At 60.6% G+C, this 26,479-nt stretch overlaps 4 protein-coding genes across 6 annotated transcripts in view; 1 reads left to right on the top strand and 3 right to left on the bottom strand.

The window, feature by feature from the left end:
- Positions 1–2,391: 2,391 nt before the first annotated feature.
- LOC116455249 (glutathione S-transferase 2) lies at positions 2,392–4,636 on the bottom strand. Its single transcript, XM_032132854.1, has 8 exons — positions 4,528–4,636; positions 4,284–4,359; positions 3,834–3,898; positions 3,676–3,757; positions 3,491–3,591; positions 3,220–3,315; positions 3,040–3,150; positions 2,392–2,565 (listed from the first exon to the last, which is right to left on the bottom strand). Exons 1-8 carry the CDS (start codon positions 4,561–4,563, stop codon positions 2,470–2,472), a joined length of 663 nt encoding a protein of 220 aa, XP_031988745.1. The 5' UTR covers positions 4,564–4,636; the 3' UTR covers positions 2,392–2,469.
- A 220-nt stretch (positions 4,637–4,856) lies between these two features.
- On the bottom strand, positions 4,857–13,374 carry AMPD2 (adenosine monophosphate deaminase 2). Of its 2 annotated transcripts, XM_032132848.1 has the most exons (18): positions 13,238–13,374; positions 11,193–11,323; positions 10,714–10,844; positions 10,352–10,420; positions 9,671–9,782; positions 9,388–9,574; positions 9,161–9,302; positions 8,981–9,070; positions 8,593–8,722; positions 8,295–8,489; positions 7,993–8,124; positions 7,735–7,898; positions 7,487–7,613; positions 7,232–7,395; positions 7,022–7,142; positions 6,776–6,949; positions 6,404–6,514; positions 4,857–5,926 (listed from the first exon to the last, which is right to left on the bottom strand). In XM_032132848.1, exons 1-18 carry the CDS (start codon positions 13,305–13,307, stop codon positions 5,717–5,719), a joined length of 2,460 nt encoding a protein of 819 aa, XP_031988739.1. In that variant the 5' UTR covers positions 13,308–13,374; the 3' UTR covers positions 4,857–5,716. The 2 variants fall into 2 exon arrangements, with proteins under 2 accessions (XP_031988739.1, XP_031988740.1); XM_032132849.1 differs by lacking the exon at positions 10,352–10,420 and having other exon boundaries at positions 13,238–13,358.
- Positions 13,375–15,724: 2,350 nt separating this feature from the next.
- Positions 15,725–23,382, top strand: GNAT2 (G protein subunit alpha transducin 2). The gene is made up of 9 exons (XM_032132853.1): positions 15,725–16,107; positions 16,961–17,003; positions 17,189–17,330; positions 17,495–17,652; positions 18,208–18,336; positions 18,560–18,689; positions 20,103–20,256; positions 20,833–21,033; positions 22,642–23,382. The coding sequence occupies exons 1-8, from the start codon at positions 15,990–15,992 to the stop codon at positions 21,021–21,023; spliced, it is 1,065 nt and encodes a 354-aa protein (XP_031988744.1). The 5' UTR covers positions 15,725–15,989; the 3' UTR covers positions 21,024–21,033; positions 22,642–23,382.
- Positions 23,383–24,117: 735 nt separating this feature from the next.
- GNAI3 (G protein subunit alpha i3) overlaps positions 24,118–26,479 on the bottom strand; it is a 28,952-nt gene continuing 26,590 nt past the window's right edge. Inside the window, exons 7-9 of one of the 2 annotated variants that reach the window (XM_032132850.1) lie at positions 26,264–26,417; positions 25,225–25,418; positions 24,118–25,150 (exon numbers count right to left, since the gene is read on the bottom strand). In XM_032132850.1, the coding sequence (XP_031988741.1) occupies positions 25,228–25,418; positions 26,264–26,417 (345 nt within the window). In that variant the 3' untranslated portion in view covers positions 24,118–25,150; positions 25,225–25,227. The remainder of the gene's footprint in view (positions 25,151–25,224; positions 25,419–26,263; positions 26,418–26,479) is intronic. The other variant, XM_032132851.1, reaches the window with a different exon arrangement.

The following is a 26,479-nucleotide window of genomic DNA, read 5'->3' as shown; positions in this document are numbered from 1 at the left end:
CGGGGCTTAAAGGGACCGGGGCTTAGCGGGACCGGGGCTTAACGGGACCGGGGCTTAACGGGGCGGGGCTTAATGGGACCGGGGCTTAAAGGGACAGGGGCTTAAAGGGACCGGGGCTTAACGGGGCGGGGCTTAAAGGGACCGGGGCTTAAAGGGACCGGGGCTTAGCGGGACCGGGGCTTAACGGGACCGGGGCTTAACGGGGCGGGGCTTAATGGGACCGGGGCTTAAAGGGACAGGGGCTTAAAGGGACAGGGGCTTAACGGGACCGGGGCTTAACGGGGCGGGGCTTAACGGGACCGGGGCTTAACGGGGCGGGGCTTAACGGGACCGGGGCTTAATGGGACCGGGGCTTAACGGGGCGGGGCTTAACGGGACCGGGGCTTAAAGGGACCGGGGCTTAATGGGACCGGGGCTTAATGGGACCGGGGCTTAAAGGGACAGGGGCTTAACGGGACCGGAGCTTAACGGGACCGGGGCTTAACGGGGCGGGGCTTAACGGGGCGGGGCTTAGCGGGACCGGGGCTTAGCGGGACCGGGGCTTAACGGGGCGGGGCTTAAAGGGACAGGGGCTTAACGGGACCGGGGCTTAACGGGGCGGGGCTTAAAGGGACCGGGGTTTAATGGGACCGGGGCTTAAAGGGACAGGGGCTTAACGGGACCGGGGCTTAACGGGGCGGGGCTTAATGGGACCGGGGCTTAAAGGGACAGGGGCTTAAAGGGACAGGGGCTTAACGTTACCGGGGCTTAACGGGACCGGGGCTTAAAGGGACCGGGGCTTAACGGGACCGGGGCTTAACGGGACCGGGGCTTAACGGGACCGGGGCTTAGCGGGACCGGGGCTTAACGGGGCGGGGCTTAAAGGGACCGGGGCTTAATGGGACCGGGGCTTAAAGGGACAGGGGCTTAACGGGACCGGAGCTTAACGGGACCGGAGCTTAACGGGACCGGGGCTTAACGGGACCGGGGCTTAACGGGGCGGGGCTTAGCGGGACCGGGGCTTAGCGGGACCGGGGCTTAACGGGGCGGGGCTTAAAGGGACAGGGGCTTAACGGGACCGGGGCTTAACGGGGCGGGGCTTAAAGGGACCGGGGTTTAATGGGACCGGGGCTTAAAGGGACAGGGGCTTAACGGGACCGGGGCTTAACGGGGCGGGGCTTAATGGGACCGGGGCTTAAAGGGACAGGGGCTTAACGTTACCGGGGCTTAACGGGACCGGGGCTTAAAGGGACCGGGGCTTAACGGGGCGGGGCTTAACGGGACCGGGGCTTAACGGGACCGGGGCTTAATGGGACCGGGGCTTAAAGGGACCCGGGCTTAATGGGACCGGGGCTTAGCGGGACCGGGGCTTAACGGGGCGGGGCTTAAAGGGACCGGGGCTTAAAGGGACCGGGGCTTAAAGGGACCGGGGCTTAGAGGGGCGGGGCTTAGCGGGACCGGGGCTTAGCGGGACCGGGGCTTAACGGGACCGGGGTTTAGCGGGACCAGGGCTTAGCGGGGCGGGGCTCAGAGAGACGGCAGCTCCACGGGGGTCCCCCGTATCTCGAGGGTCTGCGACCCCCCCGAGCTCCATAGGGTCCCCCTTAGTAGGCGGCTCTGTGCCCCCCCCCCACGTTCCCATGGAACCCCCTTATCCCGGGGACGCCGCAAGCCCCCCACCGCCCCCGCAGGGCCTTGCGACCCCCCAAACTCCACGGCGTTCCCCGTATCCCGGGAGTTCTCCAACCCTCCCAGCCCCATGGGAACGCCCTTGTCTTGAGGGCTCTGTGACCACCCCACACTCCATGGGGTTCCCCTTATCCTGGGGTGTCTGGAGCCACCCCAAGTTCCGTGGAGTGCCCTTTAACAGGGGGCTCTCTGACCCTCCCCATCCCCGTGGCTCTGCGACCCGCTAAGTTCCGTGGGGTCCTCCTTATCCTGGGGGTTCTGCGACACACCCCACCCATCCCCACGGGACCACCTTATCCTGGGGGCACTGCAACCCCACAAACTCCATGGGGCCCCCTCATTCTGGGGCCCTGCCGCCCCTTAAATTCCATGGGTTCCCCCTTTTCCTGGGAGCCCCGTGACCCCCCCCAAACTCTACGGGAAGCCCCTTATCCTGGGGGTCATGGGTCCCTCTGTGACCCCTCCTCAAGCTTCATCAGGGTCCCCCCTTTCAATCCCCTAAGCTGCAGGGGGGTCTCATTATCCTGGGGGCGATAGGGACCCCACCTTGATCCCCACAGTCTCCATGGGGGGGTCCCCCTTATCCTGGGGATGCAGCGGGGAATGGCCTCCCCCATCTCGGGATCCAGGAGGGCCCCACATTCCCCCCAGGGTCACCCCACAAATGAGGGGTTCCCACAGCTCCCACCACAGTCCCTCGGCAGCTCAGTGCACCCCACACAGTGGCTGGACAAGGGGGAGTCCCCCATGATTTATTGGGGAGGTCTGGGGGGGAGCTGGGGGTCAGGGGGGGTCACCCCCTCACTCCTTGGTGTTGCACCACTTCGCCGTGCGCCAGAAAATCGGGGTTTTCATGAAGCGCCCTGAGCGCATGTAGGCAGAGACCTTGTCCAGGGCCTGGGGGAACAGGGACACGTGGGGACATGAATGGGGACACCGTGGGGTCAGGGATGGGGCCCTGGAGGTGTCTGGGATGGAGACAGGGACAACGGGGTATTGGGGTCAGGGATGGGAACACCACGGGGTCAGGGATTGGGACAGAGATGGACCCTGGGGTGTCAGGAATTGGGACAGGGACATTGGTGTGTCAGGGATGGGATGGGGACATTGGGATGCCAGTGTTGGGGACACCGGGGTGTTAGGGACAGGGACTGGGACACCAGCGGGTCAGGGATGGGGTCACAGGGGTGACAGGAATGGGGATGGAGACACACACCGGGGATTTGAGGATGAGGCTTGGGATAGGACAAGGACACAGGCACTGAGGTGTCAGGAATGGCAATGGGCACAGCGTGGGGGGGTCGGGGATGGGGACACCGGGGTGTCAGGGATGGAGATGGTGCTCTCGGGCTGTCCCGTGTCCCTGCTCACCTCGAAGCGCTGCAGGAACTGGGCCAGGTTTCCCTTCAGCTCCGGACACTCGGGCACGAACATGCGGTGCTGGTCCAGCACGTCGTACGCCAGGAAGTCCACGAAGGTGAGCTAGTGGAGGGGCAGGGGGGGTCAGCCCCCACAGGGACTCCCCAACCCTCCCCAGCATCCCCCACCCACCTTCTGCCCTGCAAACCAGGGCCGGGAGCCCAGGAACCGCGACAGCTCCTGCAGCTTCTTGGGCAGCTGCTCCAGGTACGCCGGCTTCAGCTTCTCCTGCACGGCGCGGGGGGGCACAGTTCGGGGGGGCTGCTCCCCCCAGCCTCCCCAAACCCAGGGGCATCGCCATCACCCCCTGACTGGCATGTGCCCCAACGCACCCCCCACGCGGGGGGACAGCGCCGGGGTCTGGGGGGGATCCGGCCCCCCATAACCCCCAAGGGGTACTCACAAAATCGGGGTTGTAGCAGAGCCGGGCAAAGTTCATCCTCAAATCCATGAGCTGGTTTTCCAGCAGGTCCACGCGCTGCTTCTCCTCCTCCGTCTCACCACCTGCGGGGTGGGGAGGTGTCAACCCCCCCGCCCCAAAAACCCCAGGGACCCCACCCCCGGGTGCTGGGACCCCCCCCCACTCACACATGTTGTGCTTGCGGGCGATGTAGCGCAGGATCGCGTTGCTCTGCGTCAGCTTGGTGGGGCCGTCGATGAGATACGGGAGCTGGGGGTGTCGGGGGGAGCGGGTCAGCCCCGGTGACCCCCACACCCCCCACCCCACACTCCCGCCCATCACCTACATTGGGGAAGTCGAGCCCCAGTTTCTCCTTCTCGTTGGTCCAGTCGCTCGGGTCATAGTCAGGGGCTGGGGGGGCAGAGAGATTGGGGGGGGGGGCTCCCCCAGACCCCACTCGGGGTACCGACAGCAATGGGGGGTGCGGGTATTGGGGGGGGGGGTCCCCGCTCTGCCCCGGGGCAGCCGGTGACCCCCCCCGGGACACCCTGCGCAGATAAGGGAGGACGTTGCCCCTGAGAGGGGTCAAGGTCCTTTTATTTGGGGCGGGGAGGAGAATGGGGGGGACAAAGGTGACCCCCCCGAGAGCTGGCAGGAGGGGTGGGGGCGGCGGGAGAGGGACGGGGGCGAAACGGAGGCGTTCCCCCCGCTGGTTCCTGACACAGCAGGATCGAGGGTGCCGGGGGAGGGGGTGGAGGGACCTGGGGGGGGTCACACCCCGCTTGCCCCCGCTCACCTGGGCCAGGGCGGTACTGGCGCTCCTGGTAGGGGGTCTCGGTGTACTCCAGCAGCAGGCGGATAGCGTGGGCCAACTGGGGGGACAGCACCCGCTTTTGACACCCCAAAGCCCCCCCGGACCTCTCCCCCACACCCTGGGACCTCCAGCACCCCCACATCGCCCTGGGACCTCCAGCACGCCCACACCCGTGCCCCCCCCCCCCGTCCCCCGAGAGGCACTGTCACCTCTCGACCCCACTCACCCCACGGATGTCCCAGTACCCCAGTGTGACCACCATGGTGACACCCGGCTGAGGCTCTGCGGGAGCACGGACTGAGACGGACTGGGACGGACTGGGACAGGACCCTCCCCTCTCCTCTCCCCTCCCCTCCCCTCCCTCTGGCGTCAGCGGGTACAGGCAGGGTGCCAGGGGCATCCCGCCAGCGCCGGCGCTGCCACCACCGCTTGGGATCCGTCCCCTGACCCTCCCACATCACCTTGGGGACCCCCAAACCCAAGCCATGAGGGGACCTCTGTGCCTCAGTTTCCCTCTGGGGCCACACTCCGTCCCTCCCCACACGTCAGTTCCAGTGTTTTACTTAAATACTTTTATTTTTCATGCTCGGTTAGGGGTTTTTTAAAACTTTGTTGTTTTTATAGTCGCCATAAGGTTTTCCTGGGAATGCCGGCTCCGGATGCAGACGAGCAGGACTGGGATGGGGGCTGCAGGGATAGAGGGGGTAATGCCCCACTGGAATGGGAGAAGCCTGGTCCAGCCCGATCTGGGCCACAAACAAACATCTCCTGGGAGTGTTGGGGACAGGGACACATGTCACCTGATCCCCTTTCCCTTCATCCCTGCGGTGGTGAGGATGAAACATTCCCCATCCCACACCTTGCCTTCCTCCCTGTGGTGATGAGGATGGAGCATCCCCCACCAAGCACCATCCCCCCTGTCCTCTGGGCCACCGTGTCCCCACCGACACCACAGACCTCAGGTCTGGGTTCCTTGGGTTGTCCCTGTGGGGCAGAGAGCAGGCTGAGAGTGGCTGGGGTTAAAGAGCATCAGGACCCAGGGGGGGCTGGGCTGGGCCTCCCACACTGTCACCCCACCAGCACCCAGGACCCCCGACATGTCACTGCGTCCCCAACCTGAGAGGTAAATCCAGGACCCCCCTGGCCGTGCCCTCCCCCACGTCACCTCCTGGTGCCATCAAGCCCAGCAGGGCCCAGCAAGGAGACACCAGTTAAAAACAACAGAAAAAGACCCAAAAAACCACCCATAAAATGACCAAACCAAGATGAAACGGAGAGGACTCAACAAACTCCGTCCCCTGCAGTGGCACCGGTGGCACCAGGACAGCAGCAGGAGCGGCCCCTTCCTAGGGCAGGAGGTAGCGGGTGGGGGAACGGCGGCGGAGCCCCGGGGGGCTCGGGGGGGATCTGGGCAGTCAGTGGGTGCCGAGGGAGATGGTGAGCACGTCCTCCTCCTGGATGGGCTCCAGCTCGGCGCTCTGCACCGCCTGCGTGATGAGCGTCAGCTCCTGGCACAGCGTCTCGAAGCGGTAGCTCACGCGGATGTCGGGAACGTTGGTCCGGCGGATGTCGTTCCCCTCCGGACCCTCCTTCAGGTAGTTGGGACCCAGCCAGTAGCTCTTCACCTGTGGGTGTCAGGACAGGGCCTCGTGGGTGCCCGGCACTCCTGAGTGCTGCCAGGACCCACGGAGGGGGAACTGGGAATGGGAATGGGCAAATGGGAACTGGGAATGGGAATGGGCAAATGGGGGTGAATGGGAATTGGGAATGGGCAAATGGGGGTGAATGGGAATTGGGAATGGGGGAATTGGGGATGGGAGTGGGCAAATGTGGGCGTTGGGGGTGGGAATGGGGGAATGGAGGTGAATGGGAATTGGGAAGGGGTTTGGGCAAATGGAGGAATGGGGGAATTGGGGAACGGCGGAATTTGGAATAGGAATGGGCAAATGGGAATTAGGAATGCAACTGCAAACTGCAGGATTGGGAATGAGGGAATGGGCAAATGGGAGAATGGGGGAATTGGGAATAGGAATTGGGAAATGGGGGCACATGGAATTAGGAATGGGAAAACTGCAGGACTGGAATGAGGGAATGGGCCTCACCTTGTGGGAGAAGCCGCTCATGAGGACGCTGTTCCGGGCCAGCTCACACATGTCGCAGGAGCTGAGCTTCCACACCTGGGTGGCGATGCTGTACTCCTCCATCAGCGGCTCCTGAGGGGGGACCGACACCCCTCAGCTCCCGCACAGAGACCCCTCAGGCAGGACAGGGGTCCCCACCTCCTCCCAGCCCCTCCACACCATCATCAGCACCCTCCAGAGTCCATCGGTGCTGCCACTGGTCCCATCTCACCACCAGCCACACTGCACCACCAATCCCACCCCACTACCGACCCCATCCCATCACCCGGCCCGTGCCCACCCCACAGCTGTTCTTGGGGTGTCACTGGCTGGTGCCCCCCCCCAAATGCTCACCTTGGTGAAGTGGAACTGGAGGGGATCATCAGTGGAGAGGGACACCATGAGCCCCCGTGAGAGGTACTCGGGCAGGGGGTTGCGGTGGTAGCTCAGGAAGAGGCTGTTGTTGCTCAGCGGGGACATGGCAATGCCAATCTGCGCCAGGTAGTACAGGTACTGCAGCACAGGGGCCTGGGGGGCACAGAAGGGTGAGCGGGGTCCCACCACACCCCCAGCCCCTCCAGGCACCTCCTCCCCACTCACCTTGCGCAGCAACAACCCGTGGGAGATGTTCTCCGAGACCATGAACCCTGACACGAGGTGGTGGATGGGACCGGCCTCGCCGCAGTGTGGGCGCAGGACGAAGGTGTGGAAGCCCCTCTTCCTGCAACGGGGGTTTGACTGGCACCATCGCCCTCTGACCTCCCCAGAACCTCCGGAGGGGCGCAGGGTCCGGGCCAGGGCTGTCCTTACCGCCGCAGGTGGTTGAGCACTGTCATGTTGGCATACATGTAGTACAGGTAGTAGGAGTAGGGCGGGTTGTCCTCCTCCACCCAGTTGCCTGGCAAAGGGCTATCCAGGTTGAAAATGTGATGTTCCGGTTTGGATTCATCATCCACGCTGTCGAAGCCGTCCACCTGCAGCAGAGACAGCCCCCGGGTGGGACATCAGCCCTCACTCCAGCTGGGTTCAGGTTGGGTGTCCCCAGGAGCAGGACGGAGCACTCACATGCTCCAGGAAGAGGTGCAGCTCTGGGTGCTGGGCAGGGTGGATGGTGGCCTCGTAGAGCGGCAGGAAGATATTCTCCAGCATCTCCTGGAAGTTGGCCAACTGCTTCTTCGTCCGATAGACGTCACTGTGGGGAATGGACCCCACTCAGAGCCGGCTTTCCCCCCTCTCCTCCCCACCCCAGGCAGCAGTGGGATGTCCTGGATCTCCCCAGCCCAGGTGAGGGTTCCTGTCCCCTCTTTACTCACAAGAGCCGGGGCACCTGCACGAGCCAGCGGACGTTGTTGGAGTGGACGCGGTGGCTGACGGCCCAGCGGGCCAGCTTGTCCCACTCATCCCGGGAGCGGCCGTAGATCGAGAGACGCAGCTCCGCGTTCTGGTACTTGCTCTCCTCCAGGTCTGCCATCACCTCCTGATGGGAAGGGACAAGTGACAACTGTCACTGCTCGGCCACCGGGAAGGGGACACGGGGACCGCCACCACCACGAGGAGGGGAGGTGACCCACCTTGATGATGTGGGCGAAGTACTTCCCTGAGACACGGTTGTCCGTCTTGATGAAGATCTCCCGCAGGATGGACTCCCCGATGGGGTTGTACTTGGCGTTGAACTTGTCGAAGCGGTGGAAGGTGTTGCGGTCCTGAACGTGGGACAGGTGTGACCTGAGACTCCTCATCACCCACCACACCCCCATCCCCAGCCCGCAGCAACCCCCCACGCCCTGGGAAAACCCCCTGGAGAAGATCCCGCAGCCCAACCAAGGATGGGCTGGGGGTCCACTCATCCCCAGGGTTTGGGTGCCTCCCGTACCGCGTGGACATCCAGCGTGTCCACGCTCAGGTCGTAGGCTGTGAGGTTCATCGTCTCAAACACCTCCTTGAGCGTCTGCTCCTTCCCCTTCTCCACGTGGACGATTTCATCCAGGTGCTTCTTCATTGCCCGCTTGATGAAGCGCAAGAGATGCTTCTGGTTCATGCAGGACGAGGCATGGATGTGGGTGTCCACCTGCACCAGTGAGGTGATGCTCAGCCCTGAGACCCTCCAAGAGCTCCCCAGCGAAGCCAGGAACGCCCCCAGGATCTGGGACTAGCTCAGGATCCACAGGTACCTTGCGGATGTTGTAGAAGTCGCGGTGAGGCACCTTCTTCTGGGCTGCCAGCTCCTTCATCTCATTAAGCAGCACGTGCATCTGGAACTTGTTGCTCAGGTACTGCAGCCGGCGGTAGCAGAAGGATTTACTGCCCAAAATGGGGAAGAGGGGCTCAGTTTGGGGGTGAGGAGGGAGAACATCCAGCCCCGAAAGGCTGGTGCCCACACGGATATGGGAACGCGGACTCTTGGACACGGGCGAGGGTGGACGTGGGAGCTGCACCAGCACCGTGTGCCAGAGCCACTGCCATGTCCTCGGGGCTGTCCCCAGGGTTCTGTCACACCCCTGCCATGGGATCCCACCCAGGGTGGGGTGGGACCCTCCTGGGTGGGACCCTCCCCCTTACATGGGCCCGTTGATGATCAAAGCCATGAGGAAATTCATGTCGGCGATAAACTCCTGCAGGTCGGGGTACGGCAGGTCCAGCTCCGTGCTCCTGTGGGGGGGGAACACACATGGGGGTCACACAGCCCCCCAAAAATCTCATCACCCCAGTGAGTAGGACCCTCCCCCTCACAAAACTCACTTGTCGGTGATGTCCTGCTTGGTGTAGACATGCACGACACCGTCCACCATCTTCAGCCCAAAGCCCAGGTCCGCCGGCATGTTCTGGGGGTCCCACGTCTCATAGGGGTGCTGCTCGGCAAATGGGGGGTGCACGGGGGCATCTGCAGCCAGGAGACACCAACATCACCGCAAAAGCTCCTCCAGCACCCCAGCCCAGCACAGAGACCCCCCCCACACCGTGCTCACCGGCAGCCACGGGGGTCTCAGGCACCTCCTCGTAGCCACGGGTCTCCAGGGGCTTCTCGGAGAGCTCCTGCAGGTACCGGGCCGTGGTCTTGCAGAAGCTCTGGAGCGACAGCCCCATGTACTTCTCCCGCACGAACAGCGCCTTCACCACGCTCTTGGCCGCATCCAGCAGGTCAGTGAAGGGCACCTGGAGAGGAGAAACCAAACAAAAACCACCCCCAAGCTGGGGTTGGCAGCCTGGAGACCCTTGCTGGAGTTCTGGGGGGGTCAGGGGGAGGCTCACCCCACATTTCTCCTCCCCAGAGATGGTGACCCGCTGGAATTCCCGCTCCAGCAGCGCCTCCCGCTCCTTGGGGACGTGGTCCACCAGGCTGTCGTTCTGCTCCTTGAAGAGCCTGTGGGGACAGACGTGGCCAGTGGGACAATGATAGGTCTGTCCCCATCCTTGTGTCCCTCAACAGCAGCACGAGCCCTGCCCCAGGGACTGTGTCTGGTCCTGGGGTGGCAGGAGGGTGACGCTGTCCCCAGGGATGCCACCACCAGGTTGTGGCAGCTGTGCCATTTGTGTCCTCTGGTGGTGGCATTGCCCCCCTTCCCAAAACACATCCCCCAGCCCCACACAAGCACAATGAAAAGTTGAGGGGTGGGGGGCACAAAGCACAAAAACAAACTCATGACAGAGACAACTCCCAAGCGGAGACAGGAGGGAGAGGGACACACAGCATCAGGCCCCCCATCCGAGGGAAGACAGGGCCAGGACAGGGGTCCTGTGCCAACAGCAGAGCTGGGACCCCCAGCCCACCCCAACCCCCCTCCCCAGGTGCATTGACTCCTTCAGTGGCAGCGAGAGTGGCCGGGAGGGACCTCTTGGCTCCATGCTTGGATGTGCTGGGTCAGAGCGGGGCCAGGTGGGTCCCCGATCCCCCCCGTGGCCCCGGCCGGTGACACCGAGCCGGACACTCACTGTAAGTCCGCAGCACTGTCAATTTTCAGGAAGTCCTGTTTGGCTCTGAGCAAAATGTCGGGCTCAAGTCTGGGGACAAGGAGGCGGCGGTGGAGGGGGGGGACAGCCGGGGGGGACGAGGGGGAGAGAAATGGGGGGGCCGGGGAGAGAAAACACCCCGTTAATGCCGAAACAACAGAAACCAGACAGAAACCAGCCAAAAACTCACTGCAAAGGGGACACCAAGTGCGACACCCACGGGAGAGGGGACACAGAGCTGGCACAGAGGACCGACAGCCTCTTGGGGTGGGGAGGTGGCCTGGCCCCATGCAGGGCTCCCTTCCAGCGATTTGGGGGGATGCGGGGGACCCCCCCAGGCTTACTTGACGTCCTGGCTGATCTGGCGCTCCAGGCGCTGGCGCCGTTCCTCCAGCTGCTCGATGGGACTCTCCTCCGGGAACTCGTACGGAGCCGTCCGCATCTCGTTCTCGGCCAGCGAGCGGCAAAACAGCTCCTGCCCAGAGCAGCCGTGCCATGAGCTGGGGCCAGCCTCAGCCCTGCCATGAGCTGGGGCCAGCCTCAGCCGTGCCATGAGCTGGGGCCAGCCTCAGCCCTGCCATGAGCTGGGGCCAGCCTCAGCCCTGCCATGAGCTGTGCCCAGAGCAGCCCTGCTATGAGCTGTGCCTAGCCTCAATCCACTGAGCTGGGAGAGAAAGGCTCACAGGGACTCCCACACTCAAAACGTGGGAAGGGAGGAGGGTTTGGGGAGGATAGGAGTGGGAAAGATGGAAGGGAGACCCCCCCCAGCCCCAACATACATTCACCTCCCCCAGACCTGGTGAACTCGGTGCCCAGGACCCACCTCAGCGATCTCCTTGTATTTGCCATCCATGGAAGTGCGCAGATCCACTGGGAAATGCTTCAGGCAATGGGGGGTCCCGGGCAGGGACCAGGCCGACTGCAGGGGTCGGGCCCCTGGCCCCCCCCGCAGCTCTGCAGGGAGTGGGACAACATCAGCTGGGGGGGTCTGGACCCCTGCCCGGGCAGGAAGGGGTTAATCAGCCCCTCCACAGCTCCCCCTCCCCACCATGGAACTGAGATGCTCTTCCCAATGGGAGTGATGGGGAAACTGAGGCAGCTCAAGGGCAAGAGGGACACCCCCAAATCCTCCTGGGGCACTGGGAGGGCTGCTGGCTCCACTGGGGGGGTGTCAGAAGCCAACGGTGAATGAGGGGCTCAGGGCTGGGGGGCAGGACCCCCATGGCATGGGGGGCACAACACTGGGGTCCATCCCCCTACCAATGCTGCCTCCCTGCCCCCCATCCCACCCCTTCCACCACAGGGGGCACATCCCCAGACTGGGGGGGAGGGGAGGCCACACCCCCCACTCCAAACGCCCCCCACTGTCCCACCCCCCCAGAGCACCCCCTGCTCCCACCAGCACTGGGGCCACTGGGCTGGGGGATGCCCAGAGACACCCCCCCGATGCCAACACCCCCCTCTGCAGCCCCGAACCCACCACAGACCTGGCCGGGGGGGGCACTGGAAATCAGGTCCTACTGGTTAAACTGGGGGCACCAGTAAGAGCCCCCCCACCCAGCACAGCATGGGGGGAAGATCCAGGTCTCCTGAGGAGCCTCCACCCCATGTGCTCCCTGCATCACCCCAGTGGGAATGGGGGTGCTGGGTTGCTGTCACCCAGGGCAGGGACGGCACTGGTGTCATCGGGATGTGCTGGTAGTGCCTCACCTGGGGCACGGTGACACCCAGGGTGCCCTGTGACCCTGGGACATGTCCTGTGCCACCCACGTGTGTGACAGGTGGCAGCCCTGGTGGCACTCCGGGACCCGCCCCCAACACGGGTGCCAGACAGATGACAACCCCAAGGTGCCACCATCACCCTGTGCCACCATCATCACACTGTGTCCCCACCATCACCCTGTGCCACCCACCCAGGACACATGTGGGTCCCCCAGAGTCAGGAGCAGCCCCAGTGACACCCTGAGAGCCCCCAGAAGTACCAGCCAGGTGACAACCCCCAAGTGCCACATCACCCACCCATGTCACCACCATCACCCCAAGGTGCCACCATCACCCTGTGTCACCACTATCACCCTGTTTCACCACCACCATGTGCCACCCCCCAGAACATGCACGTGCCACCCACGTGTGGGAACAGCCCCAGTGACACCCTGAAACCCTCTCTCAACAGTGCCAGCCAGGTCCCAACCCCAAAGTGCCACCTTGCCCACCCCGTGTCACCATCATCACCCTGTGCCACCCACCCGGGGCACACGAGGGCCCCGCTGACACCCCGAGACCACACCCCGCAGCACTGCCAGCCAGGTGACAGCCCCTAAGTGCCACCTCACCCACTCCGTGCCACAACCACCCCGTGCCACTGACCCCGAACAGCGACGTCTGGGAACAACCCCGGTGACACCCTGAGACCCCCATCAGTGGTGCCAACCACTGCGAACCCCAAAGTGCCACCTTGTCCACCCCGTGCCAGCAGCCCCCCTCATACCACCCGAGACCACCCCCGCCGTGCCCCCTGCCCCCCCAAACCGGCCCCGCTCCCCCCGCGGGGTCCGCCCCCCCGCATCCCCCTGCGCTCCCCCTCCTTCCTCCTCCTCCTCTTCCTCCGCTCTCACTGCGCCACCGAGGCGCTGCCGGGAGGGGACACACAGGACCCCCCCAGCCCCGCTGCCACCCTCCCGGTGCCGGGACACGGCGGTGGGCTCCCACCCCACCAAAAACCCTCCAAGCAGCAACCCGGCACTTCCCCCCCCCCCCAGACTGATCCCCCCTACTCGCAGCATCGTGTCCCACCCCGTGCTGGGCGCGACCTGGGTGTCCCCGTGGGCTGCCGGGAGGATGGGGGGTATTTGGGGGGGGAGGTCTCACCTGCGGGGCTGGGGGTCTGCAGGCTACCCCGCTTCTTGAAGGGACACTTGGCCGGGGGGGCAGAGGACATGGCGGCTCCGGGGGGGTCGGGGAGGGGCGGAGGGGTTGATGATGATGGTGATGGTGGTGATGATGGTGATGGGGACGGGGGGCGGTGGGGGGGCCCGGGGGACTCTTACGGCGGCGGGGCCGCAGCGGCCGCTCCCTCCCCTGGTTGATGATTGATGCAGGAACCCGGGAATGGACCAAAGTCCCCAGCGGGGCCCGGCCGGAAACCGGGACGAGGAAGAGGATGGGGCGGGCGGAGGATGTGGCGAGGAGGAGGAGGAGGAGGAAGGAGGCGGCTGCGGCGCTGGAGGGTGGGGGGGGGGGGGGGGGGGGCAGGACCCGGGATGGGGCTGTGAGCTACGGGGGTGTGGGGCTGAGGCACCCCCGGGACAGACGTGACCCCCTCACGGACAGCCCTTTTACCCCCCCCAGGACAGCCGTGACAACCCCCAGGCAGCTCTGTCCCTCTGGGGGAACACCCGTGACCCCCACAGACAGTGGGGACCCCCCCCGGGACAGCCCTAAGCCCCTCCTCGGGGGCAGTCGTTACCCCCCGGGTTCAGCCCTAACCTCCCCCCCAAGCAGGCATCGTAACCCCGCGAGAGATGGGGTTGGACCTCCCCCAAAGTGACAGCGGCGCTTCCGAAATAGGGTAACCCCCTCCGAGGTGGGCATTATGCCCCCCCAATAGAGTCATTGCCCCCCCATCCAACAGGGTGTCACTCTTCCCCATGCAGAGACTGCCCCCATCCCAGTGGGAATCCGTGTGCCCCCCAACAGGCACCCCCAGGATGGGCACCCCCAGGATGGGCACCCCCAGCACAGACCGTCACCCCCCATTTAACATTGACCCCCAAAGACACCGCGTACCTCCAAAATCAGCGAATACCCCCCAAAACGGGGCATCGCCTCCTCCACGATGATGATCCCCCCCCCGATACGGTACCGCACCCCAAAAGAAGGACTCACACTGTCACCAGCGCTCCCCCGGCTCAGACCCTGCTGGGGGGGTTGCCCTGAGCCCCCCTAGGAATGTCCCCATGGAGCCCCTGCCCCTCCAAGTCCCCCAACTCACCCCCCAGCCAAAGTGGGGGCCAGCCCAGAAGCAGAGCCCGGCTGTGGGGGTGCCGGGGGTGCCACCTTTGCCCTTGCCTCGGTCCCCGCGCGTCCCTACCTGGGCCGGGGCTCCCGGTGCCGGGGTGGCTCTGGGTGGCTGTCGGGCTGTATCCCCTCCGAGCGCCCCGAGTGTCCCCTAAGCTGCCACCGGCGCGGGGGGGTATTTTTAGCCTCTGTCAGAGCGGAGGGAATGTCACCCACCCCCCTCTGTGCCCCCCACCCCTTGTCGAGGAGGTGAAGGGACAGCGATGTGACACCACCCACCGGGGCCACCGCTGTGCCAGGCTGGGAGGGCACAACAGCCAAGGGGGACAGTGGGGACCCCCAGCCTGAGTCGTGTCCCCTGCCCAGCACTGTCCGCACACCGCGGGGAGGGGGGGGGTGTGGTGTCTGGTATTTTAATTGGACCCCCCTCATTAGCGCCGAGTTCATTAGAGGCTCAGAAGGGGCTTTGTGTCCGCGGGAACAGCGGGAACAGAGTGTCCCCAAGCAACGGCGCTGGCAGGGAATTTGCGCCCGGTGGGACGTGGGGACACCGGTGCGGGGACATGGAGCCCCCAGTGGCCCTGTGAAGTGCAGGGATTATGGGCACCTTAAACCCAAACATCGGGGACCCCGCAGGACTTTTGGGGGTCCCAAAGCCCACCCCGAGGCGGGAGGCTCCCCCTGCGGTGCCCACCTGAAACCAGCCTCGTAGGAGAAAGGGGAGGCACCCACCCGTGCCCCGGGATTTGGGGGGGCCTGCTGGGCTGGGGGATGGGCTGGGAGGGGGGTGCTGAGCCCGGGAGGAGGAGGAGGAGGAGAAGGAGGGCTGAGCCACGATCCCATTAAAGAGCTTAGGCAGCGGGAGGGCGGCACCCAGCGAGGCAGGATTAGGGGGCCTCGTTCCCCACCCCCGGGGGTAATTAGCTCCCTTTTCCCTGCAGGAGGAATCCCCCAGTGCCACCGTCCCCCTGCCATCACCCCCCTGCCACCATCCTGTCCCTCTGTCACCACCCAGTCCCCTGCCACCACTCCAGAGCACCCAGGGGCGGGGGACACGCACAGCCAGGGGCTGATCCCATCCTCGATGTCCCCCAAAAGTGGGATCACAGTCCCACAGACATGAGGGAGCCCCAAAGTGATCCCCACTTCCCAAGTCACCCCAGGGGACGAATCCCCACAGGCACAGGGTGTCACGCTGATGCCGCCCCTTATGTAAAGCCCCCTGCCCACCTCCCTGAGATGCTCCGTCTTTTTTTTCTCCCTGAGCCCTAATCTTTGCCATCTTGGGCTAATTGGATTTCCTGGGTCACATGGCAAGATAAAAAGTCCCCAAATCCCACGGTCAAAAAAAATCAGGTTATCCATGGGGAATTAAGGGAGAGAGCGGGGGGCAGCCAGCAGCAAGGACCCACCGCGGAGCGCTGCCGGCTTGGGGCACCCCAACATCAGGGTGTGGGGTACCTGGCTTGTCTTTTTTGGAATTTCTGGTTAACTCTCAGTGCCCACCTCGTCCCCGAGGTGTGCCTGTTATCTCCCTGAAGAGCTGGAAAAGCCTGGGGACCTAGAGGAGATTGTGGAGTTATTGGAGGAGGAGAAGGAAGCCATGGGGAGTGGGGCCAGTGCCGAGGACAAGGAGATGGCCAAGAGGTCCAAGGAGCTGGAGAAGAAGCTGCAGGAGGATGCAGATAAGGAGGCCAAGACGGTCAAGTTGCTGCTGCTTGGTAAGGCTGGAGGGGACGTTCCAAGGAGATGTCCCTGTGTTTCCACCTCATTGAGGCTGAGGGGATGTGGGGATGGGGATGGGGACAGGGAGCCCACGTCCCCCTGGGCTCCTCCTGCCCTGTCCCTGGTACCCCTTGGACAAGCTGCCACCAGCCTGGAGTGGCTGTCCCCCCACCCAGACATCTCCAGGGTTATCCCTGGGAAGGGCTGGAGGTTGCATCGGCTCTTGGGGATGGCAGGCACGAAGGGGATGGTGGGGGGGTGGGAGAAGGGACCAAGACAGTGGGTCCCACCGGGGATGCACCACATCTCAGAGGGGTCAGTGAGAGCCTGGGGAGCTCCTGCCACCGGCACCCCAAAACTTGCTGCTGGGTGCCAGGCAGGAGGGGATGGTTCTTTGGGGGTCCCTCCGCACCCCACAGGGCAGGGGGGTGACCCTGTGGGGCAGGGGGATGACTCCACAGGGCAGGGGCCAGCAATGGGGCCTTATCCAGGGTGGGGGGGCTGGGGTCACGGCGATTAACACCCTAATTCTAAGCAGCTTCCTGTGCTGCCCTAAGCCGCTTACAGCCCCAAAGGCATCGCCAGCACTGCCCACGGCGAGCGGGAGGTGTGGGACCTGGGGGACCTGCACCCAGGAGGTTCCCACCACCCTGGGGGTCCCCAAGCTGTGGTCCCACACAGGGTGCAATGTGTGACAGGAGCGTGGGGATGATGGTGGCGGGAAGAGGCCAGGCTGGGTGTCTAGGCAGGGGACGGGTGGGGGACAGTGGCTTTGGTCCCCACGGGGTGCCCATCACTGTGGCATCAGGCCCTGATGGGCACTAAGGTGTCCCTCCCACCCTTTTCCAGGGGCTGGAGAGTCAGGGAAGAGCACCATCGTGAAGCAGATGAAGTGAGTATGGCCTGAGCCAGACTGGGGAGGGGGAGGCCACCAGCTCTTGGACATGGGGTGGCTGGACCCCCGGTCACCCCCTCCATGGCACCTGGTGGTGGCACCTGTGATTCCCAGTGTGGGGTGGTGATTCCCACCCCAGAGGGGATGTCCTGGTTTGGGGCTGAGGCCGCTGTGCCTGCCAGGATCATCCACCAGGATGGTTACACGGAGGAGGAGTGCATGGAGTTCAAGGCCGTCATCTACGGGAACATCCTCCAGTCCATCCTGGCCATCGTCCGCGCCATGTCCACGCTGGGCATCGACTATGCCGAGTCCTCCTGCGCGGTCAGTCGGGGTGGTGTCCCTGTTCCCCCAAACCCCACAACGTGGGGCCAGGGCTGCCCCTGGAACCAGGGTCCATAGCGGCCCCATGTTGTCCCCCCAGTCCCAAGGGCGCTTTGGGGGGACAGTGGCCACGGGAGGGTTGGTGACGAAGGTCCCTCTGGCAGGATGAAGGCCGGCTGCTCTTCAACCTGGCTGACTCCATTGAGGAGGGCACGATGCCCCCTGAGCTGGTCTCCTGCATCAAGAAGCTGTGGAAGGACGGGGGGGTTCAGGCGTGTTTCGACCGCGCCGCCGAGTATCAGCTCAACGACTCAGCCGCGTAGTGAGTGGGGACACAGCGGGCACAACAGGGCCCAGCCTGGGCACCTCCTGGCAGCTCATGGCTGCTTCCAACCCAGCCTGGCAAAATCTGCTCCTGGGAATACCCCGAGCCTGCCAGTCTTCATCCCACCAGTGTCATCCCCCATCCCACCAGTACCATTCCCCAATCCCACCAGTACTCTTCTCCATCCTACCAGTGCCATTCTCCATCCCACTGCTGCTGTCCTCCATTCCATCAGTGCTGTCCTACGTCCTCATCACACCAGCACCAGTGTCATCCTTCATCCAGCTGGTGCCATTCTGCATCCCAAAAGTGCCATCCTCCATCCCACTGGTGTCATTTTCCACCCCACCAGTGCCATCCTCCATCCCAAAAGCGCCACTGGCCTGCAGCCCCACCACCCTTGGTGTCCCCCAGCTCTCCCAGGGATGTCACTGCTCTGGAGTCCCAGTGTTTGGCAGAGCTCAGCCCCACAGCCATCCCCAAAAATCCGGGGGAAGGGGGAGACATGGGCAGCCCCTTGGCAGCAGGTCACGCCCCTTCCTGTCCCCCCAGTTACCTGAACCAGCTGGACAGGATCACAGCCCCCAACTACCTCCCCAACGAGCAGGATGTGTTGCGATCCCGAGTGAAGACCACGGGGATCATCGAGACCAAGTTCTCTGTCAAAGACCTGAATTTCAGGTGGGTGGGAGCCTCCCGCACCTCCATGACCACTCCTCCATGATTCCCCCCAGCCCTGATGGCAGGGAGGGATTTTGGGATGACCCTGACACTCGAGGGACCACCAACACTCTCCCACGGGTGGTGATTCCTGCTCCCCTGAGGATGTGGTGCTGGGACCGTCACATGGGGGGTGTCAGGACCAGGTGTGTGGGTGTCCCCCTCATCCTTGTCCCCTCCCCAGGATGTTCGACGTAGGAGGGCAGCGCTCAGAGCGGAAGAAGTGGATCCACTGCTTCGAGGGGGTGACCTGCATCATCTTCTGCGGGGCCCTGAGCGCCTATGACATGGTGCTGGTGGAGGATGACGAAGTGGTGGGTCGGGGTCCTGGAGGCACTGGAAGCCAAGGGGGAGAGGAACAGGGAGCTCCAAGGGGGCTGTGGGGAGGGAGGAACAACACTCTGCACTATCAGATGCTCTGGGTGATCCAGGAAAGGTGTGGGAGATGCAGGAGGGAGCTGGTTCCCACCCAGCTGTGCCCAGTAAAGGTGTCTGTGCTTCCTCTGGGCCACAAATCCATGGGTCTGCCCACAAGGAAACCCCTAAGTGCTCCTGAGCACATCCTGAGAGCCACCAGAGAATGGCCACACAGCCAGTCAGCTGGAGCAAAGCCAAAGGGAAGGGCAGGAAGAGCCAGGAACCGGCTGGGATGAAGGAAAACCTGGTCCTGAGGCACCTCGTGCCTCGCTGTGCCCTCTGAGGTAAGGAGGGCAGCTCCCACTCTCCCAGTGTGGAGGCACAGGGACATGAACCAAGGAGTGTCCAGGGAGGGATGCACCAGCAGAGCCCTGGGAAAGCAGCTCGGAGGGCACAGATGTGGAGAGAAAGAACACGGAAGCCCCATAATGGGTTTTTCTTTGAAGAAATAAGAGAGAAGGGGTGAAGATGAGGACAGCAGGAGCAGCTTCTTCCCGGGCATCTCCTCCCATGGTCCCATGGCTGCTCCTTGGGATCCAAATACCTTCTCCTGAAGCTGGGTCAGGATCTGCTATCCCTGGGCCCTGCCATGGCCAGGCAGGAGCTCGCAGCCCTTCCTCAACCACGTGCAGAAGGAGAGCACCTTTCCCATGGAAGCCCTTGGGAGAGGCTGGAATGCTCACCCACTGTGGGACAGGGCAGGATTTGGGCAGAGCTGGTGCTCTGCATACAGAAAAGCTGCTGTGAGGGGAAGCTGGATGAGGGAAAACCATCCCTGGAGAACCCACCTGCTGCCCACAGATGGAGGAATCCCCCTTATATAAAGAAAAACCTCCCACTGAACTTGGCTCTGCCTGGATGGATCCTCATTCCCTCAGGATGACCCAGCAGCAAACAAAGAACTCAACATCTGCTCTGAAACTGGAGCTTTTCCTTTTCCCAGCTCCTTTCCAAAACTGTGGATAACGGCCAGAAGCCGTGGTCCAACAAGAGCATGCCCCTGCTGACTGCAATGGTGCTGCTCACTGAGCATCTTCCTTGCAGGCTGCGAGGTTTCCATGGATAATTTTCCCAGTGAAATCACCACAATCCTTCATTTCTGACAACCCCAGGAGGCACCGGAGCCACTCCCTACCCTGAGCATCACCTGGATTTATGATTTTGGGTGGGCAGGAGGGACTGGGCAGGCAGCAGGACCAGCTGCTGCTGCAGCAACCAGGGAAAAGCTCTTTTCTAGGGAATGGGGGGCTGGGGGTGGGCTGCAGCGGCCCAAAGGGGGTGTCAATCCATGACGATCTGCTTCCCTGCAGAACCGGATGCATGAATCCCTGCACCTTTTCAACAGTATATGCAACCACAAGTTCTTTGCTGCCACCTCCATCATCCTCTTCCTCAACAAGAAGGACCTTTTTGAGGAAAAGATCAAGAAAGTCCACCTCAGCATCTGCTTCCCGGAGTACGATGGTGAGCCCAGAGCTTCCTGGCCTTACCCCTCCTCCTCGAGACCCCCCCAAACCAGGGGCTGCGGAGTTGCGTGGTCCCAGCACAGATCTGGCAACTCGGTTTTGGGATATGTTGTGATGGGGCTGGGGAAGGGGAGATGAGGATGATGGAAATTGGCTCCATCCTAAAAAAAGGCTGGGGAAGGAGATGAGGATGAGGAGGATCAGAGCCGGTTTTATCCCAAAAAACGGAAAGGGGAAAGGGATGAGGACGAGGATGACCAGAGTCAGCTCCATCCCAAATAGGGGTGGGGAATGGGATGAGGATGAGGAGGATCAGAGCTGACTCCATCCCAAAAAAAAGGCTGGGGAAGGGCAGGACATGAGGATGAACCAGCTCCATCCTGCTCTGGGGTGGCAAGTCAAACCCTTGGAGGCTGGAGCTGAGGAGAGGACAGATGTGGCCTCGGGAAGGTGTTTGGAAGAATGGAAATGGGGTAAAAAGGAGCTCTGTGCTACGCATGGACAGCTCTCAACCCTTCTCTCCCTCCAACACTCCCCCATGGGAGCAGCTCAGCAGCATTCCCTCCCTCCACAGGTCCCAACACGTTCGAGGATGCAGGGAATTACATCAAGACCCAATTCCTGGATCTCAACATGCGGAAGGACGTGAAGGAGATCTACAGCCACATGACCTGTGCCACAGACACGCAGAACGTCAAGTTCGTCTTCGACGCCGTCACAGACGTGATCATCAAAGAGAACCTCAAGGACTGCGGCCTCTTCTGAGCACCAGCAGGTATGGGAGGGAGGCTGGAGCCAGAAAATAGAGACAGGAGAGGGGAGGAGGGTGGTCAGAGCTGGCTCCATCCCAAAAAGGGCTGGGGAAGGGGATGAGGGAGAGCAGTGCTGGCTCCATCCTAGAAAAAGGACTGGGAAATGGAAAGGGGATGAAGAGGAGGATGATCGGTATCAGCTCCATCACAAAAAGGGCTATCCCACAAAAAATGGGAGGAGGATAAAGATGATCAGAGCTGGATCCCTCCCATAAAGGGCTGGGGAAGGGGACTGGGATGAGAATGATCAGAATTGGCTCCATCTCAGAAAAGACTGGGGAAGGAGAGGGAGATGAGGAAGAGCAGAGCCAGCTCCATCCCAGAAAAAGCTGGGCAAGGGGAAAAGGAAGAGCAGAGTTGGCTCCATCCCATAAAGGGCTGGGGAAGAGGAGTGATATGAAAATGATCAGACCTGGATCCCTCCCATAAAGGGCTGGGGGAAGGAGGACGGGGATGAGGAAGAGCAGAGTTGGTTCCATCCCCAAAAAAGGGATAGGGAAAAAGGAAAAGGAAGGGAATGATCAGAACCAGCTCCATCCCAAAAAAAAGGGCTGGGGAAGGGAGAAGGGAATGAAGAAGAGCAGAGCCAGCTCCATCCTCCCTGAAAAAAAGGCTGGGGAAGGGGCTGGAGATAAGGATGAGCAGAGTCAGCTCCATCCCCCAAAAAAGAGCTGGGGATGAGGATGAGGATGAACAGAGCTGGCTCCATCCCAAAAAAAGGGCTGGGAGGGGGATGAGGATGCTCAGAGCTGGCTCCATCCTGCTTTGTGGGGTGTGGGATGTAGGTCCACCTGATTTTGCCATCAAATCCTGGAAATCCTAGGAGTAGGGGAGGGGAGGATGGACTGAGAGCAGTGAGGAGGGGGGAGTCTGGGGTGCCATTAGCCCAGGGACAGGGTCACATCCCTGTGCTGAGCTCCCATGGGATTCAGTCTCATCCCACAGTGGGGTGGGCTCAGATGGACAATTCCCATCCTTGCACATGGAGTGATGAAAACAACAGATTCCAGCCCCAATCCTCCCCCTGAGCTAAAGGGAATCATTTTATTTCTCTCCTGTTGCAATTCCACCTGCCCAGGCTCAGCGGATGGGAATATCCCAAGGCACACTCTGCTGCTCTCAGCCTTTTAGCTCATCTTAAAACTTTAATTAGGGTTTATCACCCTAATTAGGGTTTATCATCCTAATTCTTGCACTAGTCTGAGCAGCAGCAGGAGTTCCATCGTCTCTCCCCCCTTTCCAAACAGCTCCCAGCCACTGGCTCTGACACTTTGCTTTTCAGGGAACCTCTGGTGCTTCCCTTATCCTTGAATATTAACAGAAAAGCAGGAAAAAGCTTAAAAAAAAAATCCTCAAGCAGGTTCCCTGCAGGCAGGAGGCACCAGAAGGTGACACCTGGAAAGGGGGGGGAGCGGGATGCTCCATCCTCATCCCCATGGAGGAAGGCACAGGGATGAGGTGACACAAGTCCCTGAACCCCACCTGAGTTTTTCCCTTGTTTCCATAAAATTGCTCCTCTAAGCCCTTCCCTGGGTGTGTTTAACTCCCTGTTCTCTCTCCCTCCCTCCCAGAAGAAGAAAACATTCCCGTCTCACCGTTCTGCTGAGCAGAGCCAAAGGAAGAACCAACCCCCACCACACGTCACTCACTCCCACTTTTTCTATGACCTGCCCAAATCCGCCTCCTTCCAAACCCAAACAAGGAAGGGGCTGAAGCTCAACTTCCTGCTCCCTTTCATGGCCATTTCCTCTTTTTTTTTTTCCAAGGAAGAACCCCTGTTCTCGGCGTTTTACAGGAGGTTTGACACCATAGAGCACAGCCAGGAATAGGAATAATGAGGGAGTTTGGGAGGTAGGATAGATGTCGTCCCCTTGCCCATCCCTCTGCAGCCCATTCCTGCCCTTGGATCGAAGCTGGATTAATCCAGGCTGGAATTTCTGGGGAAAGTGTAGGCTGAGTTACCTCCAAGTCGCTTCTGGGAACCAACCTCAGTCTTTCTTGGGAACAAACCTCAACCCTTGGGCAGGAGAAATCAGGGGGTTTTGGGGTTGTTTTGGGCCCTACATGGAGGGAATTTCCCAGGCAGGAGGGGCTGGGGAAGGGAATCCCAACTCCAGCCCGGGAATGGGCTGGATAAAGAGGAAATGGTTACTTGAAAGATTTTTGTTCTGCTACTTAGAGCTGCATTTGCTCTGTCTGTTTGTAAATAATCCATAGATGAGCCCTGTATCCATCCTCTCCCTGTTTCCTGCAGAGATCTCCCATCCAGCTTCATTTAACTGTAGGAAAACACAATAAAAGAATACGCATGACGTGGATGTTCTTCCTTTCTCCCACTTCCACTTCGCTCCATTCCTGCGTCCCAGAGCTTGGATCAAGGGATATTTCACATGCTTTGCAGCCATTCTGGGGGTGTATAGATCTCTGGATCTCACCTGGAACACCCCATGGCCACTGCTGGGCTCCTGGGGGGTGGGATGGGGGTCACCATCCCAAAAAACTTCCTGGCCAGAGCGCCTGGATGAGATGAAGCTCCTGGATGAGTTGAAAGGATGAGTTATCCCATAAGTGGCTGGAAGGGAATTGTTAACCAGACACAGCACCAGAGAGCTTGGAAAAGATTCTAGAACAGGGAATCTCCCTCAGGGCTCTCCTTGCCAGCACCCACAAGCCTCCCTGGGGAATTCATCCTGGATTTCTAACCAGGTGTTCTCAGAACAGTCCCACCTCCATCCTGCAGAAGCACCCAGAGCAGAATTCCCATCAGGTTCACAGCAGCCAGTGAGGTTTGGGCTACAAATAAGCAGTAATTATCCATCTGCCAATAACCCCATGGGCAATGGGATTCCTGGCATGTTCCAATTGTGCCAGCACGACCCAAGTCTTTGGGAGCAGCACAACACCAACAGTGGTAGGTGATAAAGCACGAGGAACCTCCCTGTCCAGGTAATTCCCAATTCCCATCAAAGCTCCTCATTTCCTTCTCCAGCAAAGCACAAAAGCTGAGAACGCTCCTGGAAAAAGGAAAAATAAAGTGGAGAAAAGGCTACAAGCTTTACTCACCATTTTAATACTGCCAACAAGTCTAACAGATCCAACTGTACACATGACAAACTGGGAAGAGTCTGGATGCAATCATGGATCAGCAAAGGAATGTAGGACTGGTTAGGGATGGCACTATAGGGAAACAGGGATTTGGCACCACACAGACAAAGTAAAGGCATGCTCAGGACAGGGCTGGGCAGGGAGGGCCACGGGAAAGGCAGCACAGAATAATCCACCGTTTTCATCCCAAAAATTGCACAGGAATCAGTGGTTTGGGAGCTTGGGAGCAGCAGTTTTCCCCCCAGCGAGGGCTCAGCTCCTCTTCCCACCGAGCCAGGATTATGCTGAGCACAAATCCCTTCCAATACTGGCATAAAACTGGGCTCAAACCCTCAAACAGAACCTAAACCCTCCTTCTGCTGCAAGGAGCCTTTCCCAAAGCCTGGGGGGGTGCAGGATGGTAACAAATCACACATGGAAAAAAAGCCGAAGCTCTAAGGATCCCTTAGTAGCTGCAGAAATATTAAATCCTGGCCATAGCAAGTGTTAAAAACAAGGAATTCCTGCTAAGAGGAATATTTTCTGCAGGATCTGCTCACATGTGCATAGTTAAGTGATTTTTTTTTTGTTGCTTTTTTTTAATTATTATTATTTTTAAAACAAGGTTTGCAAATAAAGAAATAAAGTTTAGTAAAGTTATAGTTTTCTCGATGGAAAAAAAAAAATAACCTTAAAAACAGACTAGTGGTGGCTTGTTAACCAAAGGAAGAGAGAAAGCTACATATCCAAGGTCTGGAATCCAGCTGGAATCCACCGCACACCCCGGAGATCACGCCGTCCAACGATGCCAGGAGGATCTACTCCCACTACGTGGCTTCACTGTGCCCTAATTCCACATCCCACAGCAACAGAAGGTCCCTAAGACAGAAGATTGTGCTAAAGAATTCCAGGATTCCACGTGTTCCCTGCTCCTGGGTCATGCTCGTCGCTGTCCCCACGAGGCAGCAGGAGGCTGGGGCTCACCAGGCAGAAACACTGGGAAGGAAACCAGGAATGTAGAAGGGAGCAGAGAGAGCCGTTCCCAGCGGGACACCCGGAGCTGCATTTACCTCTCAGTAGAGCCCACACTCCTTGAGGTTGTTTTTGATGATGACGTCGGTGACGGCGTCGAAGACGAACTGGACGTTCTTGGTGTCGGTGGCGCAGGTGAAGTGGGTGTAGATCTCCTTGGTGTCCTTCCTCCGGTTCAGATCCTCGAACTGGCACTGGATGTAGGCGGCTGCCTCCTCGTACGTGTTGGAGCCTGGAAAGGAAAAGATCCCTGGCTTTGCCCACCAGCTCACGGGAGCTTTTAAGTCCGTATTAAGCTTCTTGCAACCATCTGCCTTATCCAGCTACAAATCCAAATCCACCATTAACTCCTTCTAGGAGATCTGAGCTCTATTCCCAGCTCCTGGGCAGTGACCTTGGACATGGGATCCAGGGATTGCTGTGTGCTGGGACAGCCACGCTCCACAAAAGTGACAAATCATGGGAATCACGGGCTGGAAGGGACCTTCAAGCCCATTTCATTCCACCCCCTGCCATGAATAGGGACACCCTGCACTACACCAGCTTGCTCCAAGCCTTGTCCAGCCTGGCCTGGAGCACTTGCAGGGACAGGGAATCTACATCTTCTCTGGGAATCAAAGAAATCAACAGGTTTGAAGAGATTGGAAGGGTTTTTTAAACATGTAAATGCCTCGAGCAGTGTCCAGGTAAAGCCTTCCACCTGTGTGGAACCACAGCAGGCATGGGCTCCAGAAGAATCCACGCCAAACACGGACGCTCCAGGGTGGACACGAGCCAGAGCAGGATGTGGTTAAGTTCCACATCCTCCAAAACTGAATTTAAATGGAATTATTGTCCTAGTAAGGTGTGGAAAAGGAGGAGTGACCTCGATTTGCTGGAGCGCAACACTTTGGGGTTCATATTCCAGGGAAGGACAAAGGTTGTTTCCAAGCACAGCTCTTCCAAGAAAACAAGCTACCAGGTGCCCACTGAACAGGCCAGAGACACTGTCCAGGAGACACAGGCAAGGAATTGGGGGAAAAGTTTGTAACTGATTCTGGGTTGTGTAAGGCTCTGACTTACTCATTCCCGGCCTACCTGTGTACTCCGGGTAGCAGATCGTTAGTGGGCTCTTCTTAATCTTCTCCTCAAACAGGTCTTTCTTGTTCAGGAAGAGGATGATGGAGGTGTCTGTGAACCATTTGTTGTTACAAATGCTGTCAAAGAGTTTCATACTCTCATGCATCCGGTTCTGGAAAAAGAAATCCAATGGGAGAGATGTTAGGGAAGGGTGGGATGGGGGACAGAGGATCT

Source organism: Corvus moneduloides, chromosome 24 (genome assembly GCF_009650955.1).
Source record: "Corvus moneduloides isolate bCorMon1 chromosome 24, bCorMon1.pri, whole genome shotgun sequence".
Taxonomy (NCBI): Eukaryota; Metazoa; Chordata; class Aves; order Passeriformes; family Corvidae; genus Corvus; species Corvus moneduloides.
This window is presented reverse-complemented; position numbering and strand designations above follow the sequence as displayed.